The 18,107-nt window shown below is 48.2% G+C and overlaps 9 protein-coding genes across 9 annotated transcripts; 4 read left to right on the top strand and 5 right to left on the bottom strand.

The window, feature by feature from the left end:
• Positions 1-137: 137 nt before the first annotated feature.
• On the bottom strand, positions 138-1,715 carry N7455_011655 (DXO/RAI1 family decapping nuclease; the record flags this gene model as incomplete). Its single annotated transcript, XM_065606725.1, has 9 exons — positions 138-295; positions 345-644; positions 700-870; positions 923-1,026; positions 1,079-1,086; positions 1,144-1,171; positions 1,235-1,266; positions 1,337-1,579; positions 1,641-1,715. 9 exons carry the CDS (start codon positions 1,713-1,715, stop codon positions 138-140), a joined length of 1,119 nt encoding a protein of 372 aa, XP_065459891.1.
• Positions 1,716-2,164: 449 nt separating this feature from the next.
• Positions 2,165-3,460, top strand: N7455_011654 (protein GET4; the record flags this gene model as incomplete). The annotated part of the gene is made up of 4 exons (XM_040961594.2): positions 2,165-2,208; positions 2,294-2,550; positions 2,676-2,828; positions 2,880-3,460. The coding sequence occupies 4 exons, from the start codon at positions 2,165-2,167 to the stop codon at positions 3,458-3,460; spliced, it is 1,035 nt and encodes a 344-aa protein (XP_040807940.2).
• Positions 3,461-3,560: 100 nt separating this feature from the next.
• On the bottom strand, positions 3,561-4,222 carry N7455_011653 (uncharacterized protein; the record flags this gene model as incomplete). Its single annotated transcript, XM_040961585.2, has 3 exons — positions 3,561-3,661; positions 3,726-3,794; positions 3,859-4,222. The coding sequence occupies 3 exons, from the start codon at positions 4,220-4,222 to the stop codon at positions 3,561-3,563; spliced, it is 534 nt and encodes a 177-aa protein (XP_040807972.2).
• A 474-nt stretch (positions 4,223-4,696) lies between these two features.
• On the top strand, positions 4,697-6,169 carry N7455_011652 (replication factor C subunit 4). The gene is made up of 5 exons (XM_040961623.2): positions 4,697-4,831; positions 4,885-5,105; positions 5,163-5,262; positions 5,316-5,738; positions 5,800-6,169. The coding sequence occupies exons 1-5, from the start codon at positions 4,746-4,748 to the stop codon at positions 6,023-6,025; spliced, it is 1,056 nt and encodes a 351-aa protein (XP_040807951.1). The 5' UTR covers positions 4,697-4,745; the 3' UTR covers positions 6,026-6,169.
• Positions 6,170-6,788: 619 nt separating this feature from the next.
• Positions 6,789-7,778, bottom strand: N7455_011651 (uncharacterized protein; the record flags this gene model as incomplete). Its single annotated transcript, XM_065606724.1, is given in 4 exon segments — positions 6,789-6,953; positions 7,036-7,290; positions 7,384-7,621; positions 7,633-7,778. Coding segments are annotated over 4 exon segments (804 nt in total), but the record flags the coding sequence as incomplete, so codon positions are not given.
• Positions 7,779-8,944: 1,166 nt separating this feature from the next.
• On the bottom strand, positions 8,945-10,855 carry N7455_011650 (amidase; the record flags this gene model as incomplete). The annotated part of the gene is made up of 5 exons (XM_040961615.2): positions 8,945-9,853; positions 9,935-10,129; positions 10,186-10,458; positions 10,529-10,550; positions 10,608-10,855. 5 exons carry the CDS (start codon positions 10,853-10,855, stop codon positions 8,945-8,947), a joined length of 1,647 nt encoding a protein of 548 aa, XP_040807952.2.
• Positions 10,856-11,120: 265 nt separating this feature from the next.
• Positions 11,121-13,661, top strand: N7455_011649 (CeGAL family transcription factor). The gene is made up of 5 exons (XM_040961600.2): positions 11,121-11,391; positions 11,474-11,565; positions 11,615-12,622; positions 12,676-13,273; positions 13,355-13,661. The coding sequence occupies exons 1-5, from the start codon at positions 11,275-11,277 to the stop codon at positions 13,625-13,627; spliced, it is 2,088 nt and encodes a 695-aa protein (XP_040807933.2). The 5' UTR covers positions 11,121-11,274; the 3' UTR covers positions 13,628-13,661.
• A 260-nt stretch (positions 13,662-13,921) lies between these two features.
• N7455_011648 (uncharacterized protein) lies at positions 13,922-15,558 on the bottom strand (the record flags this gene model as incomplete). The annotated part of the gene is made up of 3 exons (XM_065606723.1): positions 13,922-14,977; positions 15,033-15,329; positions 15,379-15,558. The coding sequence occupies 3 exons, from the start codon at positions 15,556-15,558 to the stop codon at positions 13,922-13,924; spliced, it is 1,533 nt and encodes a 510-aa protein (XP_065459889.1).
• Positions 15,559-16,197: 639 nt separating this feature from the next.
• Positions 16,198-18,104, top strand: N7455_011647 (glycoside hydrolase family 32 protein; the record flags this gene model as incomplete). The annotated part of the gene is made up of 2 exons (XM_040961618.2): positions 16,198-17,683; positions 17,743-18,104. The coding sequence occupies 2 exons, from the start codon at positions 16,198-16,200 to the stop codon at positions 18,102-18,104; spliced, it is 1,848 nt and encodes a 615-aa protein (XP_040807973.2).
• Positions 18,105-18,107: the final 3 nt, after the last annotated feature.

The raw sequence follows: 18,107 nt of genomic DNA, 5'->3' as shown, positions 1-18,107 counted from the left end.
AGTACAGGTAGTTCCTCGGACCGCAATTGGGGGTTTGTAGGAGGTTGAAGTAAGAGACTTTTTTTAATGTATAACATTTGATAAACCCAAGCGATAAAAGTACATTAGCACTACCTAGCATACACTAGACCTTCCAATCACGAACTTGCTGAAGTGATCGATCGCCAGGCTTTGAAAGCAGGCGAGAGAATATCGCCATGTCCTTGCTCCTCAACTTGATAGACCTCGATAACCGGAGACTTCTCCTTCTTCCGAATTCTCCACGTCCCCTCCTGGTTGATAGTCTGCTTAAGCCCTAGAAAGTATGTCAGTACTGCTCTGAACTCATCGCAAAGAACACTCACACTCCAAGAATGCACCAGTGAAATTGATACAGATGTTTCCATCCCAAGAACGCCGGCCCACACTCAGCACTTTCCCGGGAATACTGGCTGTGTCCAGCTCCTCCAAGCTATGACAGATGCCATTTTCATCACGGAATCCCACAATGATCTTAGGCACACCCAGCAGGAATGACTGTGCCCAAAACTTGAGCAATTTCCGCTCGTACTTTATCATGTCGCGTTCATTACGGATCTGAGCTGATGTCTTCAGCTCAACCCAGTTAATGGGACTTTCTTTTCGCGATGGCTTGCTGTCCCAGACTAGAAAAAAAAAAGTTAGCATTGGGTATAGCGATGAGAACCAAGGTAAACATACTGGCATCAACCTCTCCACCGAGAATCATACGCACGTTACCGATCCCGGTGCGGACAACGGAACAATACTGTGCTGCGTTGTTGACGACTTCGTTCTCACGGCCTTCGATCTCTTCACGGGTTGATTCATCCCACGTCTTCGAAAGTACAGCCAACTTTTCGAATTTGTAGCCTATGATTGTTCGTTAGTCTAGGCATATATTTGCATGGGTTGTTTTACATGCCCCAATACATCATGAGTTCCTGTGGTGCCATTCCAGGTGGCGATCCTCGCTTGCGTTGGATCTCTTTCTGCTGGTTCTTATACTCGTTGTTTTCTTCGATAAAACTAGCACAAGTCAGCACATTATATAGCGAGCTGGGTAGCTAAATATACATACATGGTGCCCTATAATATATATTAGATCATGAAAGTTAGATAGTCTTGCTGAGATTGATATCGTACCTGGAAACAAGTTGCATTCATCTCGAAGCTAGAGATAGCCCGGGGTTAGAGAAACAGCACGATATGTTGGTAGTAGATCAGGGCTACGAACCCATTCATATTATCAAAGGGAGCTGTTAGAATCTGTATATAGAAGTCAGAATTTGGTTTGAAAATTCGATGATAGTCAGCGCCAGACTCCATATCAACACACCTTGGTCATCATTCCTCTCCATGTGACGATGTCTACATCGCACTTCTTTTCTGTTTCTTTCTCATGAGCAACAAGGGTATCAAGTAAAGCATCCAAGTGCTCATCGGGAACATCATTGAGTTTCTGGAATGTCTCATAGCCCTTGTTCAGGTCTGCAGGGAGAGCCGGCGTGTAGTAGTAGGCCATCGACGTATCGCCCAGCGAAAACCGACGCTGGTCATCATAAGAGAAGCAAGCAATTTCCTAGCACCAGGTGAGCTAATCAGTTTCATTTGTTTGACATAGCGCCAGGTCTTTGGCTTACCCTTGGTCTCCGGATAGAGGTATTTGCGCCGCCGAAGCGGTGCAGGGGCTGGACGTTAAAAGTAGATCGGTTCATGATGAATTTGTCGCACTATTGGGTGATGGACATTGTCGAATAAACAAGAGCGATTGCTTGGTCCTTAATATAGATTGTCGCGACCTATTGAGGTAGCTTGTATAGTCGTTAGGGAAGTCCGTAATGGCGTGGTATTATCGTAATATCACCGGAAACAGGGGGTCAATAGGACGAACAGATTCCAAATAGAATAAATAGCATAAATAGCATAAATAGCAGATTTCGAGTGAAAACCAAGCTGGTAGTTCCAGCTATAAAACAACCATCAGGTAATTCTAAGGAGATGACGGAGATGTCATGTTCTCCAGGGCTCTGGAATTGCCGCGTCCCCACCAAGTCTCTCAATCAACTCCCCGCGAACATTCTTGCACTGCGCACTCTGCTTGATAGCGTCTTCGATTCAACTTTTTTCTTTGATTTATTTGATCAGCGCTTCCTTTTAGTCGACAATGTCATCCCGCATTGATAAGGTCATCGCCCGCCAGCGAGAAAAGTGAGAATCCCACCTGGCCCGTAACCACCTCGGACCACCTTGGAGCTCAAAAGATCCCATTCTGACTGTCTGTTGCTGTTTATAGGATTGCCGATGGCGCCTACTACGAAGCTCACCAGCAACTACGTGTTATTGCTGTCCGGTATATCAAGCAGTCCAACTACGATGCTGCGGCGGAGATCCTAGCTGGTGGCGCGAAGGAGCTATTGAAAGCTGGTTCTCAGCAGGGCGCATCGGCCAGTGGTGGAGACTTGGCCATCATGTTGGTGCTCGAAGTATACAACAAAGCCGAATGGGAGATCTCAGGTGGTAATGATGAAGCAGAGGGTCGGGCCCGGAAGAGTGAGTCTATCAAATCTCTTCTTTTTTGAACTACTGGGGGTCGAGTACTGCAGCGTGGTGCTTCAGATTGCCTCAGTAGCTGCCACAGACCTAGCATTGCTAACCTATCTATTTTTGTTTTGCAGAGCGCCTGATCGAGCTACTGCGCGAATTCCCGTCCGATGAACCTACACGAAAGAGATTCATCCAAGAAATGATTGGATGGAGTGCGAAGTTTGGACCACTTGAACGAGGAGATCCGGATTTACATCATGCTGTTGGCTCAGTATACGCCGAAGGTGAGTGATGTCAGAGCGCAATGTTTGATACATTCTAATCTAGTCCCTCAGATAACGAGCCATACGATGCCGAGAAACATCTCATCCTAGGAACCTCCGAATCAGCCGAGACCCTTGCAAAGCTCGAATATGAGTGGTACACCAGCGATGAGCCGCACACCGCAGCGATCTATGCGTCACGCGCAGTCTTCCCATACCTCCTCACCGGAAATATCCGCAGTGCGAATAAAGCCCTGCTTATTTTCACTTCAAGGCTTGCAGCAGCCAATCCTCAGCTCGGTGTGCAAGATGTCAGCAGTGCCAGCTCCGACGCCCGGGTGTTCCCTGCGCTTCCTTTGGTGAACTTCATCAGCATGTTGCTGTTGGCCATCCAGCGCGGAAGTGCCGATCTCTTCCGACAGCTCACTGCACACTATGCGACACAAATTCGAGAAGTTGGTATCTGGGACGATGCTCTGGCTCAGATTGGCGAGCAGTACTTCGCCATCAAGATCCCCCGGCAAGGAAACCCCTTGATGGACATGATGAGCGGTATGTTGTTTGGAGGAGGTCAGAACAAGACAGTTGGAAAAGGAGCATCTAGAACTGCGAAGAAGGTTGAGGCACCGCCGTCGAGCATGGAGCTCGATTAAGAGACCAGATACGTAGGTCTTTTGAAGCAGGCCTCTGCAGGAAACATATCCAACTGATAGTGTAATGAGATCAAGATGCATGCAGCAAGCGCAGTCCTGTCTAGTTAGAAATCGAGTCCTTCTCGGGCTCAAACATCCAATTATCGTCATCCAATGATGCTGCCTTTTTGCGTAGGCTCTCGTGGACCATATTTAGAATCTCTATTCCAGATCAGTATATGACCACAGAAACTACCGTCAGACTCCAATCAGACTGTTAGCTTACCATCAGGTTCACCGTTCGATTGTCTGGTCCGGTGCCGAACCATCATCTCCACCAGAGCCGCCTCGAACTCTTGAGTCAAGTATTAGCAGACTATATTTCACAGCGGGAAACATCATCGCGTCAAAAAACATACTCTCTTTGTCATACCCAGTGAGCTCTGAAGAAACGAAACCTCCATCCTCCGGCGCAAGTTCAGCCAGCTCCTCTCCATCCTCTCCAACCAGAGCCTGCGGCAATGTCGGAATCTCGAGCTTATAGCTGCCATTCTTGTCCCGAACCACAATATCTTTGTTCTCCACAGTTTGAAATGGTCGTGTATGTGGCCCCGAGTCCGAGGATGTAGGCTTCAGCCGGTGCGAAGGGCGATTGGAAAGGCCGTTGTGGTTTTGAGGAACTGCGCCATTGGGTGGTCCTGCAGAAGCAGGTCGGCGGCTGAGGTTCCCATGGAATAGGTTGCGACGGACAGAGCTTTGGTTCATAATTCCAGATGTTTGCATGACTGTACACACCGCGGTTTGTGTTTTCTGCGTTGTGTTTGGCCGGAGGTTCTAGGTATGCGGGGAGCCGTGTGCGCGTCGCGGAGAGGAAGCGTGGACGTTTTGAGGAGCGGGTTGATTCGAACTATGTGTGTCAGGGTGTGTAAATTAGAGGGGACGTAGTCATTTCCCAGCTTCTAGGTATTAAGAATAATTGTTGTTGGGGTGAAGAGAGGAAGAATGATGCGGAATGAAGTAGATGAGAAAAGAAACGACCACAACGCCGTTGAACAAAACTGAGTGTGCAGCAGTTAGCGTAGTAGGATCAATTGACTACTAAGGATCTCATAGATATTCTACCATATACAAGAATAAAATCACAGCTTTAACAGCTTCAATATCTCAATGCCCAACATCACTGCGAAGTGCACAGGCCAGCTGATAAGCCCGTTATCGCGTTTCCCACGCGTGTGCTTCTTTCGCGTCTTCCCTTCACTGCACTTCCAAGGCGCTTCTTCACTTTGGAATCACCAAATTACTCACAATGGTCCAAGCTGAATCTTCAACTGCTTCTCGCAATGGTGCCAAGCCAAATACTGCTGGTGCCCCTGTGGACTATGAGCTTCCCTGGTAGGTTTTCCCTATCACAAGAATATCAGGCAGAGCTAACCTTTGCCTTATAGGGTCGAGAAATATCGCCCATCCTTCCTCGATGATATTGTCGGCAACACTGAAACAGTGGAACGGTTAAAGATCATTGCCAAAGATGGTAATATGCCACACGTTATCATCTCCGGCATGCCGGGTATTGGAAAGACCACTTCAGTACTATGTCTAGCGCGGCAAATGCTGGGAGATGCATACAAGGAGGCAGTTTTAGAGCTGAATGCCAGTGATGAGAGAGGTTGGTTTTGGGATAATTACTTTCATAGACTTGATCGATACTGATGCTGTGGTCTAGGTATCGATGTGGTGCGGAATCGGATCAAAGGCTTTGCCCAAAAGAAGGTTACCCTGCCTCAAGGACGCCATAAATTGGTCATCCTAGATGAAGCAGATAGGTTTGTTCTCGTCGGAGTTTTGTTTTGGCCGTAAGACTCACATATCCCTGCAGCATGACCGCCGGTGCTCAACAAGCCCTGCGACGTACTATGGAAATCTATTCCTCCACCACACGATTTGCCTTTGCCTGCAACCAGTCGAACAAGATCATTGAACCCCTTCAATCCCGTTGCGCTATTCTCCGTTATGCCCGGTTGACAGATGCTCAGGTTGTGAAACGGTTGATGCAAATTTGCGAAGCGGAGAAGGTTCAGCACTCTGAGGATGGCATTGCTGCACTTGTTTTCAGTGCAGAGGGTGACATGCGTCAGGCTATCAACAACCTGCAGAGTACTTGGTCCGGTTTCGGTTTCGTCAGCGGAGACAATGTTTTCCGAGTAGTTGACAGCCCGCACCCGGTCAAAGTTCAGGCCATGATCAAGGCTTGCTGGGAGGGCAAGGTGGATGTGGCACTGGAGGGGCTGAACGAGCTATGGTATGTTGTTAATGTGTTTGCTTCGAGGTGCTGGACGTTTCTAACCATTTTATATCTACAGGACCCTGGGATACTCGTCTCACGATATCATCAGTACCATGTTCCGAGTCACCAAGACCATCCCCACGTTATCCGAACATTCCAAGCTGGAGTTCATTCGGGAGATTGGATTCACGCATATGCGCATCCTAGACGGTGTGCAGTCACTGCTTCAACTGAGTGGTTGTGTGGCGAAGCTTTGCAAGATTAACATGAAACCCGATCTGTTCGAGCCTCCCAAGGCTTGAGACTCGAGCGTGCTTGTCTTGTTGCATATTCCCACGGCGTTTGTCATTTAAGTGACTCTGGAGGCAGATATCCCATCAAGCTGCATAATGAGTTATGTCTACCATATTTATTCCAAAATTAGTTCAATCAACGGCGATATACGTCATTCAGTCTGCGAGTTGATACTGATCCACGAACCAGCTTGAATGTCGTGGTCCTAGAACAATGACTTTTCAGTCATCTATCTATCCATCAAAATTTATCCAGCTATTCACACAGTGAAAGCAAACTTGTCATGTCTTTTTAGATGTTCTTTTAGATGTTCTTTTTTACATATTGAAGAGGGGAACGCTCAAGGCAGTATGCTCTCTGGCATACGGGTCGATTCAGCAGTCGTAGTTTGACTTCATACCTTCCATATGGCATACAAGGGCAACCGGGACAGCAAACCAGGAAGTCAATCAAGAGAAGGTGTAGGAGTGTGTATTGTCAATCTGTAAACTACTTAGTACTTGTAACCCCCGAAGCACTAATTTCACTAACTTGCTTACATATTATCCACTTGCATACCTAGGTGAATGAGAGGACAGATGCAGGCGCATAGTAGTGAGAGACCATGCCCCCCACTACAATATATAGGTGTATACGAAGGAGGTAAAAGAAGCTTATTCTGTGCAAGAGACACTGTTTTCGATGTATAGCCTTTGATTATACATAATTGACCTGCAATTAAAGATTGTCAAATACAACAAGCAATGGTATCAAGCCCTGGAGGTAAACATACTATCTAACACAAAGCGTAGAGGTCTCTTGACCAACCGCTTCACACAACAGGTAACGAGAGAATAACTCCACTGGTGCAGTCTTATTTCGCTCAAAGCTCCACAGCTGTGAGAATTGTAACGTGAGTTGCTTCCCATCATAAGAGGCCTGGATGATTCGGCCGTGCTTAAAACCAGTGTATGAAATGAGCAAAAGCTAGCCATATATTAGCATATCCTGAAGCCATTCTACCCAGAGACAGACTTACGGGATGAATATCAGCTGTGCAATATCGACCACGAACCACTCGGGGGAGCATTAGATTCACAATAGCCCTCAGCTTATGTATAGTCAGACTTTGATCTTTGGCCCTCGCATATGCATCCGAGATGACTTCCATAATAAAATGTGGCTTTGCGCGGTTGCCATTGTCCCGAGGTCGGTAAGCGCAATGCACTTTCCAAAGAACATTGGGTGTGAAGAACTCGTGCGGCATGGGGTCGCCTCTCCTCCACCCTTTTGCCTAGCTAGAAAAGGTCAGCACTATTACTACGTAGCATCTTCGCTATCCACATACTCAAAACACTCAAGATCGGTGAGCTGATGGAGATAGAACCGGGTTCTCCACATTGTAAACGTCTGCATTCGTCGTTCGTATATGACCAAGGTGCCCGTCAATATGTCGCTCAACTTCTAGGGCATTGTCATAATACCCAGCACGAGTGGACTCCACATAGTATGCTTTATGTCTAGGCTTTGCGATGGCAAGTTGCTCTTTTTCGTCCGCAGAGAACCTTTTCGCTTCCTCTAGAAAGTCATCCAATGTTGGTGGATCATCCAGTTCATCAATGTCCCTTGGAGTCACCATTGGATATTTGTGAAAATCTTCTCTGGGTATGGCTCGAAGAAGCAAGGGTCGAATTGCAGTTTCTCGTCGGATACATCCACTTGGGAGGCTTTGACGCCGAGAAGTTTGAGCTCCTCAATAGTGAGAAATATTGACTGATAGTCCTTGAGTTTGAGATAGAGGGAATTGAGGACATGATGATCAAATTAGAAGGTAGATGATGAACGATGAAAGGTCAAGTGATGAGAAGTGGAAGTGGTGAGAAGAGAAGATATTGGGGGGGGGGGTGACACGCTCATCCAAACGTCATTTGACCAGAATAGGAACGGACATATTATTTACGGAGAGAGAAGTATAGAGACGTATAGAATATTCGATGTCTTGGAATTGGAAGTGTATAACCGGGGATTTTGCGATATCACTTTACATCCACCTATTTCTTCATCCCATATGTCACCACTAGCACGGTCTACAGAGTCCTAGGTGGGATCTTGTCCTGGTTCATTGTCTATTTGGACTTTTCTCTGAAGACTTCTAAGGTGAGACTTGGAGACCTGCCCCAATCTCGAAACCAGGTTATGCTGCACACCAGAGCCAGTTAGCCTGTGGTATCATCTCGGCGGATGCGAACTAGTGTCGTATTTCTGAGATTCCAGGGGGATAGTATTGCTGTGGACTGCTTCTTGTATATCGCATTCCGCACACACACCAGTTGTATGGGAGTGAAAAAAAACCCCTCCACACGGGTATCTGAAGCAGGAAACCTGATTACTTTGATGGCTTCTTGGGCTGTTGGGGTAGAAATGGACAGACATGGAAAGGAAACATATACCACTCTCTTTCTGCCTCTCTAAATGTGTGTGAATTCCATGATAAATACCTTGAGGACCTGTGAAAATAGGTACTTCCGGTTTAAGCTTGTGTTGGCTTCACTCCGCCAGCCCTGGAATCTTGATTGGTAGCCATTGTTGATGTGCGAATACGGTGTCGAAGGGTGTGTTGTGAAAGGAGGACTCAGTTCTTCTGGATAGAATAGAGTGGGAAGGGTAGAGTGGGAAGGTGTGAGCTCTTTCCTCACACTCTCCCTAGAGACCCTCTCTTCTTTCTTTTTCCGTGTCCAAATGTACCACTACATACATTTACCTTTGAGGTACGACCTAAGAATAGGCAAGGAACAAGTGAGGAATAACAGGAGCACTAATAGTATAACTCCAATCGAAGAAGACTGTAGGACACGTAAAGGGCAGGTAGACCTCCCTTTCTGTACAAATGAGACTAGAAATGCATGGCGGATGAGATACATCCTAGATAACTCAACATCCTAGATAACTCAACTGGATTTGTTGACATGACATTTCCAGAGCTTCTGAATAACTGTAGCAGCCCCCAGTACCTTCTCTTCGTGGAGTTTCTTCCCGATGATCTGCAGATTCACCGGATATCCATCCACCTGTTTCGCATCGTAAAGATCCCAATTCCACTCATCGTGACTACTTCTGGGAACGTAGGGTTCCGAAGGCAACACATCCAGCTCAGCTCTCACCTTATCCACTGGGAAAGTCAAAGCCGGATAGTCCAGGAAATTCCAAATCTTAGTATAGCCAACCCAACGGAATTTCCGATGAGGCACAGTCGTATGCGGCAAAGTAGGACTCAACAGAACATCGACAGCCCGACCCGACGGAGACCGCACCGCATTCCATTTATCCAGATATTTCTTCTGCACGGCAGCTTTCCGCTTGTTCAACTGCCAATACTCATAAACTGAGATAGCTCTGCCGCGGTTTACCAACCCTTCAACGTGAGGAATAAACGGTTCGCCGGCAGCGGCTACATCCCGACGAATATCCTCACCCCCATCGACCGTGTAGAAGAGATCCATAATTTCAATGCACACCGCATGGTCAGATGTATCCCAGACCACAACCTCGTGGCCCTGTGCTTTAAGCACTTCTGAGAGTTCCAGCAGGGCGCGGGCAATAGGTGGGTGGACTTTTACCACGCCGTCATCCAGGATCAAGCCGATGACCATAGGTCGGTCTTGGAGTTCTTGGAATGCAGTGTCATTCCAGGGAAGAGGAGCGCATCGCGGATCGAGATCCCAGGGCTGACTGTTCGCTATCAGACGGCTCATGTAGCAGATAGACGAGAGATCTCGGGCCATCGGACCAATGGCAGATGGGACATGTTCTTGGCCTTCGGTAGAGACGGGTATGCCCTGGTAGGGGAGTCGAGCGCTCTATTTTTTTTGGGGGGATCATAAGTATTCATCAGTGAAGAGAAGGGGAAAGGCGGCTTGTTCATAGCGGCTGGTACTTACGCTTGGTTTGAAGCCATACAAGCCCACGGTAGATTGTGGGATTCTTATGCTTCCGCCGATATCAGTTCCGAATCCGAATAGTGATCCATGCAATGTCAACAAAGCACCTTCGCCACCAGTTGAGCCACCGGGCGAGAAAATTGGATTGCGAGGATTGGTCGTGAGTCCCCAGAGAGGATTCTCGGTTTCGGCCCACTGGAGGTAGAGTCAATCTCCGAATCAGATACTGCCAGTGATCATCTCAGACGAACCATGATACTCTGTGGAAGGTTTGTCTTCGCGATGACGATGGCACCCATGTCCTTCAAGATCTGCACGAGAACTGCGTCTTCCTGGGCGGGAGCGAAGGACCTGCCCACGTATCCCAGGGTCGTGTCAACGCCTTTGACGTTGAATTGGTCTTTTAGCGTGATTGGGATTCCATGCAGGGGACCTTTGAGCTTCCCAGTCTCTGCAAATTCGGTGTCTAGCTGCTTTGCCTGTTCTATGGCATCTTCGAACAGAATCTCGGTCAAACTGTTTGTCTATCCATGCCCGATTTGATCAGTGAGTTGGTTGGGGATAGGAATGGAAACGAAGATGCGAGGCACATACCAATTGATGTGCTACCACAGCGCTACCGATGATATTAGTATATGGGCTGTTCCAACCCTCGATCAAAAGAAAGACATACCGTTGGATATATGCCTTGATCACTTGTTCTGCTTGGAACTCTCCTTTCTCCAGGCATCCTAGCAGAGCGGTGACACTGTCAATATCGGTAATCTTTTGAATCGAGGGATTTTCTAGTCGAGTACGCTCCTCGGGATTCTGTACTTGCGGCAGACGTTCAGCTACATCGACTAAGTACGGTGCGAGGAATTGGTCTCTGATGAGCCGTTTCTGGGAGACAATCTCTTCCCAAGTCTGTAAGCTGCCCATTTTTCTTAAATTGGGATCAATTATAGTCCTATTGGAGGTTAAGACTAGCTTAATATAGTCAGCTAGTCAGCTCTGCTCGGACTGCTGTCCGAGAGCCACCCTTATCAAGTGGGGAACGTGGCACACTCTCGTCAAATTACCACTGCGGACATCTTCGGAGTAATTTTTGGGGTTCTTTATCTAACCGGGGATTAGCCGTATTTTCTATTTCCCCCCTTTTGGATATGATAATCTTTTTTTTTGAATTGAGAATATTCGAAGAGAAAGAAGATGAAGATGAAGAGGAAGAAAAGGAACAGGAGGGCGGGGAAGGGGGCCAATTTGATGTGGGTCAAACCTTCTTCGACCTCACTAGATTTTATGTTTCAATCTCTCTCTGAATAGCTCGAAGCTCGAGGTTCAGCAGTGCAAGAAAAAAGATGGAACCAAGGAGATCTCCTACGGGCACCACACCCACGGCCACTGGCGCTATTCGATCACATAAATCCGCGATCGCTAAGAGAGCGTGCGACCAATGCAAATTCCGCAAGATCAAGGTAAGACATCCCCCGCACCCCTTTATGTATCAAAATCCCAATGATCTCAATGATCTCAATGAGCGTACTAACTCGTCTCTAGTGTAGCTTGTCACAGCCCTGCAAGGCTTGTGAGTCCATGGGCTTCGAGTGTACATTCCTTCAACCACAGAAGAAGCGCGGACCAACCGGGCAGTGAGTAATCACCCCGTGACTGTGAATAATATCACTGACTGGGATAAAGTCGCGTGTCGCAAATTCGACAACAGCAAACTGTGATAACTCCCCAAGAAGAATCTAAGAATGGCTTCCAATTCCAAACTCCAACTTCATCGGTGGAGTCCGGACAAGCCGGTGCTTTGCCCGGGCCAGCTTGGACCCCCACTCATGGCCCAACCACGATGCCCCTGGAAGGGGCCGGAGGACTGCCACCTTCAGGTATACCACCTCCATTGGCACCCTGGGGCGAAGAAACCCCATCTATAGATTCTCACAGCAACAGCGCCAGCGCCATGAGCTGGAGCGATCGAAATGACGTCGAGTACTGGCTTCCAGATAATCTGGATTCTCAGGTCCCTGTTTTCGAATATCCAGGAAGTAATGTATATCTCAGGCCATCTCTCCCGTCCATCATTCAACCAGTACCCGATGCTGGGGCCATGGGAATGCCTCCGCAGGAAGCTCCAAATATGCCATTCTCACCAACCGTGGGGTCCATGCACTCAGATACCCAGGAGACCGATGCAGTTTGGCCATCCACAATCAACGAAGCAAATATGATCCCCTGGATTGACGTCTACTTTGATCGACTACATCCGACCATACCCGTTCTCAACCGATCATCCCTGTACACTTCGATGATCACACAGGAACATCGCAAAAACTCTCAATTCGGCGCCATGCTCCTGTCTCTCTGTGCATTCTCGCTCACACAACCAATTGAGATCAACGAGCGGCCGACGACCTCATCTCGAGCTCTGCAGGCACGAGCCATGATGAACGAAGCGACCAAAATGCGAAGTTGTTCGGATTTTGGCGAGAACCCAACCATCGAAGCTGTCCTCACCAGCTTTTTCCTCTTTGGTTGTTTGTTTGGAAGTAACCAGCACAACGCAGCATGGCTCCGGATACGGGAGGCACTAGATCTTGCGGCCACGCTGGGATTGAATGATCCCGAGTCATATCAGGATCTGTCGGGGGAAGAGAAAGGCCAGCGACTACGGACGTATCTCGTCCTCTCTATTACCGAAAGGTAAGTAGCCGACTAACTATTTTAGAAATCCACTCGCTGACTATGAACTCCAGAGCCTATGCTTTGCAACGGCGACACCCAATCACCTTCTGGGGGAAGCCGGGATTCACCATGCGGTCAGTGCATGACTTCATCCACAGCGCCACGCATAGCGTCGTCTCCGGCATTATGGTCCACAACGAGAAAGATGCCGAGGGGATGATGGGTCTCGCACGAATGATGGAACTATTCGATGCCATCGACGAAGATGTCATCGACTGCTGGAACCGCCGATGCGATAGTAGCAACGGCTACTGCCCGCGGCTCACCAAGGTGAAGGCACTCTCCATTCACCAAAATCTCAATCGAGTCAACCAGGCTGAACGATATCGCGGCTATGACTGGTTCGAGCGAGCCAAAGGAGGCCGTGGCGAAACTAGCAATGCCACATTTGCCATGGGCCTACGAGAGACTCAAGCAGCCGACGTTTTTGTCACCCAGAAATGGCTCCAGAACCGTGTCTGGCTCCTTTCCTCAACTCACGGACTTCTGAGTGCCCACTCGGAACATCCCGAGCTAACCTTCGGATATGCCGTATCCGTTGCTGAGACCACTCTTCAGCTGTGTCAGTCATTGCGGTTGAGCTCTATGGAAGCCCATGGCATCGGTCTGGTATGTAATTTGTTCTCATCTACAACCTGTAGATGGATTCGGCTTGTGAATTTGATTCCTTACTAACAACTCCATATCTAGACCGAAAAACTGTACGATATCGCAATCTGCGCAACGAACATCCTATGCAATACCAGCCCGTCTTACGGGGTTGGCATGAACATGCCCACCGTCAATTTCACTGAAAGAATACCATCGACCACGACTTCCACGCCCCAAAGTCTCGCAGAAGACTTCTTGTTACTTATGACCAGCTTCCGCGGTGGAAACCATCCCTATCTGGAGAAGTATAGAGCTCATCTACGCTCGCTCCAGATTATGGAACCCAAAGCTTCGGAGTGGCCGCAACGATGACTGAGGCTGTTGCAGGGGGCCTTTTGATTTTTCCTGATTTTTCCCGAGTGATCTTTCCGATTGTATGGAATGGGTCTTTGGGTTGTATGATTTTCTTTTTTAGAACTCATTGACTCATGTTGTACATGGAAACGCCACTATCCACTGGATTTTACAGTGTACCAATAGAGCGAGTTTAACTATACCCAAGTTTATATATATATATGTCCATGGTATAATGCGAAGAGCACAGAGCATTTACCCTGCAAGTATATTACAGCCTTCAATTAGAGATATGAATAGTGTTGGATCATGTCAACCCTTTGACGCACGCGACCTCAGCTCGTCTGAAGTCTGATACGACCTCCACTTCCACATAGGGATCTTAGCTGCATACATCTCATCGATCTCGGCAAAAGTTCGGCCACGCGTCTCCGGCATGAAAAAGTAGAAAAACACAATGATGCCAGCCATACAACCAGCGAAGATGAGATAAGTCTTCGCGCCAAGGTTCGCCGCATCCGCCGAAGTTAGCTGCGGAACGACGAGAGTGGTGATAACGGCGGTTGTTTGCGCACAGGCAACTGTGTAGGCCATGGTATGGTGGCGGAGTTTGGGAGTTGCCATTTCGGAGGGCATGAGGTTTGATAGTGAGAAGAAGGAAGATGCCCAGAAGAAATTAAATACAAAGGACAAAGCGGCGATGGCCATAGTAGCTTTCTTGTTTCCTCTGTCGAAGGCTAGGCCACCGGCCACGGCATCGATTACGAACAGAATCCCCATTCCGAAGAACGCTGTGGGACGTCGACCGGCACGGTCGATGACGAAGGGTGCGGCAATGGTGCCTGCTAATGTGCAACAAGACGCGATGATTGTCAGAGAGAAGGGATCTGCAATGCCCAGCACTGTCAAGAAGACAGTTGTATATGTTGTTGAAAGAATGACGCCTGATATTTGATTAAGAGAGAAGAACGAGCCCGCAGTCAGGGTACGCTTGAGGTGCTGCCGCTGGAATATATGCCAGAACTTGGTCTGGGCGTGTAGCTGGCGCTCGCTTTCTTCAGAGAGCCTCATGAGACGGAGTTCATCTTCAACTTCGTCATCGCTGGACCCACGCAGTTTCCGTAGGCTGTGTCGAGCGTCTTCTATCTCCCCCTTCCCGACCAGCCATTGTGGGCTTTCTGGAAGGGACACTGTCAAAAATAGGAGAAGCACAGGCAGAGCACACTGTATAGCCAGTGGGATCTGGTACGATAGATTCCCAGCGATCTTTTCCGTTCTAAAGACCACCGTGGTACCTACCACGCCAGCCGTTAGATTCAGGATGTTCATTGAACTGACACATCTTCCGCGTATAGAAGCGGGAACCACCTAAGAGTAAGAATGAGCGAGATTGAACATCGACCAAGGCGTAAAGGATCAATACCTCGGAGATATACAAAGGGGCAGTTGCGTTTATAATGCCCAAGGCAACTGAATTTATAGAACGACCTCCCACAAAGGCCCCTAAGTTTGGGGCAAAGACCTGTAGTAATCCACCACCCACAGAGACAAAATATGCAATAAGCAACGGCCATTTGCGGCCAAGGTGGAAATTCAATGGCGAAGCAAGCAGCCCTCCAATCACAGATCCCACCAATGGAAGGGAGAAGACCAGATTTTGATTGCGAGCTGTAAGAACGTATTTCCCAGTGACCGGGTTAGGTCCTTGAAATTTTCCCACCTGCGTTGGAATCAGCTTGGATCTTTTGTTATGATGCAGCAGCACCCACAAAATCCGGTAATGCAGCAACCGGGGATATGATCTTGTCGTCGAATCCAAACAAGAATGAGGCGGCACCAAATACTGTACATGCGACGATTAACTGGACATTGATGGCTGATTTTCGACGTGACTCCCTGTCCGAGTAGTCGACATGTTGTGTTTCCGCTGAAGCACATTTGAAAGACATGATGCGTGTAAGTCCACACCCTCGAAGACACACTTCCATAGATATATCAATTGGGTCTACATCGATTCATGGTTGGTATGTGTTGATAATATGTTTGGGATAGGGGAAAGGGGGAAGTTCCCCGGATCGATCCCCCCGGATTTTCTTTCCAGAAAACCTAAGCCCCCGGATTTTTGTTTGGCGAGTTTCTCCGAGATTTCCCATTTTAGTCAATTTCAGCCAATTTCAACTGCAGGGTGATGGAGTGATATATCTCATGACTCAAATATATTCCATTACCCCATCGGACCACCTTCTGATCATCTGTTCGAGTCATTTGCCAGTTTAATTGGAGTTTATTTGGATTTCGCCGACAATCCTCCTGCAAATGCCGAACCTATTTCCGATTAACCCCCGAATCGGGAAATCGTCGTTGAAGATCAGGTCTTTCCATGATCTTGTCTGTGTTTTCTGGGAATTACACCCTCAAGCTATAATTTGGAAATCTCAGAGTATACCTCTCAGGTAATACTGCATGTGCGTGGTGGCTGAAGTAGGCAAGTCTGAACTGCAATAGATCTTAGGAGTATATCTCCACTTGGTCCGACAACGACGTGTCCAATTTTTATTATTATTTTTGCATCAGATCCAATATTGAACATGTCTGCTCCTTTCATTACAGAGTCTGACATGATTGTCCTCCAACATCAGCAAAACACTGGGAAATCTCCTTGCAAAACTCACGAAGAGAAGAAATTACCTCAGAATCCTTCACAATGGAAACCATCATTTCATGTCACAGCGCCAGCAGGATGGATGAATGACCCTTCTGGATTGGGATATGATCCAGAAACAGGGTTATACCATTTGAGCTTTCAATGGAACCCCCACGGGAATGATTGGGGCAATATGTCCTGGGGCCATGCTACATCCCCAGACCTGGTGTCATGGAAGACATCCACTGATCCCATCTTGACACCCTCTGCTGAATACGATCGCTTGGGCGTCTTTACGGGATGTCTACAGCCAACCGGTATCTCCGGACAACCAGGAGCTCTCACAATCATATACACCTCCGTGAGACATCTCCCAATTCATTATACGTTACCATATACATTCGGAAGTGAGACTCTCAGTTTAGCTGTTTCGCAAGACGGAGGCGAGACCTGGGAACGCCAAAACTGCAACCCGGTCCTCACTGGCCCACCTGCACATCTTAACGTGACGGGATGGAGAGATCCCTGGCTCACCACTTGGGCCGATGGACCTCTTTCCAAACACACACCGTCAACACTATATGGCTTTATATCAGGAGGAATCGCCAATAAAACCCCCACGGTCTTTGTGTACACTGTCCAAGCAACAGATCTTACCAAATGGGATTTCATTGGCCCGTTGATGGATGTCGGTCTCAATCTACAACCATCTCGCTGGTCTGGCGACTACGGCGTGAACTGGGAAGTCGTTAATCTGATGACCCTGAGCAATGACACTGGCACTTCTCGGGACTTCACCATCATGGGAGCCGAAGGCTGTGTACCGTTGGATAGTTCGAACCAAGATGGAGTTCAAGAAGCACGCCGGAAACGAGTAGCGCGAGCCCAGCTCTGGATGTCTATCAAATCCAACGGGGAAAAGAAATCTACCTCCACAGATAGTCCTCTGGCCTCATATGCATTCTCTGGTATCTTCGATCACGGCTGCTACTATGCGGCTAACTCGTTCTACGACCCGCAAACCTCACAACATATCGTCTATGGCTGGATCACGGAAGAGGACCTATCCGACCCTCTGCGCCATCGCCAAGGATTCAGCGGCTTGGTTTCTCTTCCTCGTGTGGTGGGATTGATGACATTGAAAAATGTCAAGCAGGCACGAATCTCCCAGTTGAGTTCGATTACTTCACTCGACGCTGTCCCCGACGCACGTGGTACCTTCACAATCCATACCATGAAGATCAGCCCAGATAGCCGACTCACGCGGCTGAGACAAAGTGCCCGGGAGAGCCAGCTCGCTGGGGTAGCCCTGTCCACATCACCTTCACAAAGTGCTATGCCGTTAGGAACATCTAAATGGGAAATCGACGCCGAATTTTCCGTTAGTAAATCTTGTGCCCGTGTGGGTATCAAGATTCCACACACTTCTGGTAAGACAGTGATTCCGGTCCCCTGGGTCTATTGTATATATATACTGATGCTGTTCTAGATGGCCAAGATTGTACCACCCTTTCCTGGGATCCACGAAGTGAAACCTTCGAAATCCATCGACCACTGATTGACAACGCCGAAGTAAACCACGGCTACGAAACTGCTCCGCACACGCTATTTACTTTCGTGAATGAGCATGGCGAAGAGGTTGAGGAGACACTTCGAGTACACGCCTACTTTGACGCCAGTGTGTTGGAAGTGTTTGTTAATGACAGAACGGTCATATCCACACGCATCTACCACCCGGCGGATCATTGCTTGGGGCCACTGTTCTTCGCGGAGTCTGATGCTGAGACGAATGATGAACAGCCATCTACGGTTCTCGAGCGAGCTTCTATTTGGGATGGACTTGGTGTATGAAGA

This window comes from Penicillium solitum (assembly GCF_028829755.1).
Source record: "Penicillium solitum strain IBT 25940 chromosome Unknown utg000009l_segment0_segment0, whole genome shotgun sequence".
In the NCBI taxonomy this organism is placed as follows: domain Eukaryota; kingdom Fungi; phylum Ascomycota; class Eurotiomycetes; order Eurotiales; family Aspergillaceae; genus Penicillium; species Penicillium solitum.
The sequence above is the reverse complement of the archived record's forward strand: the minus strand, read 5'-3'. Positions and strand labels throughout refer to the sequence as shown.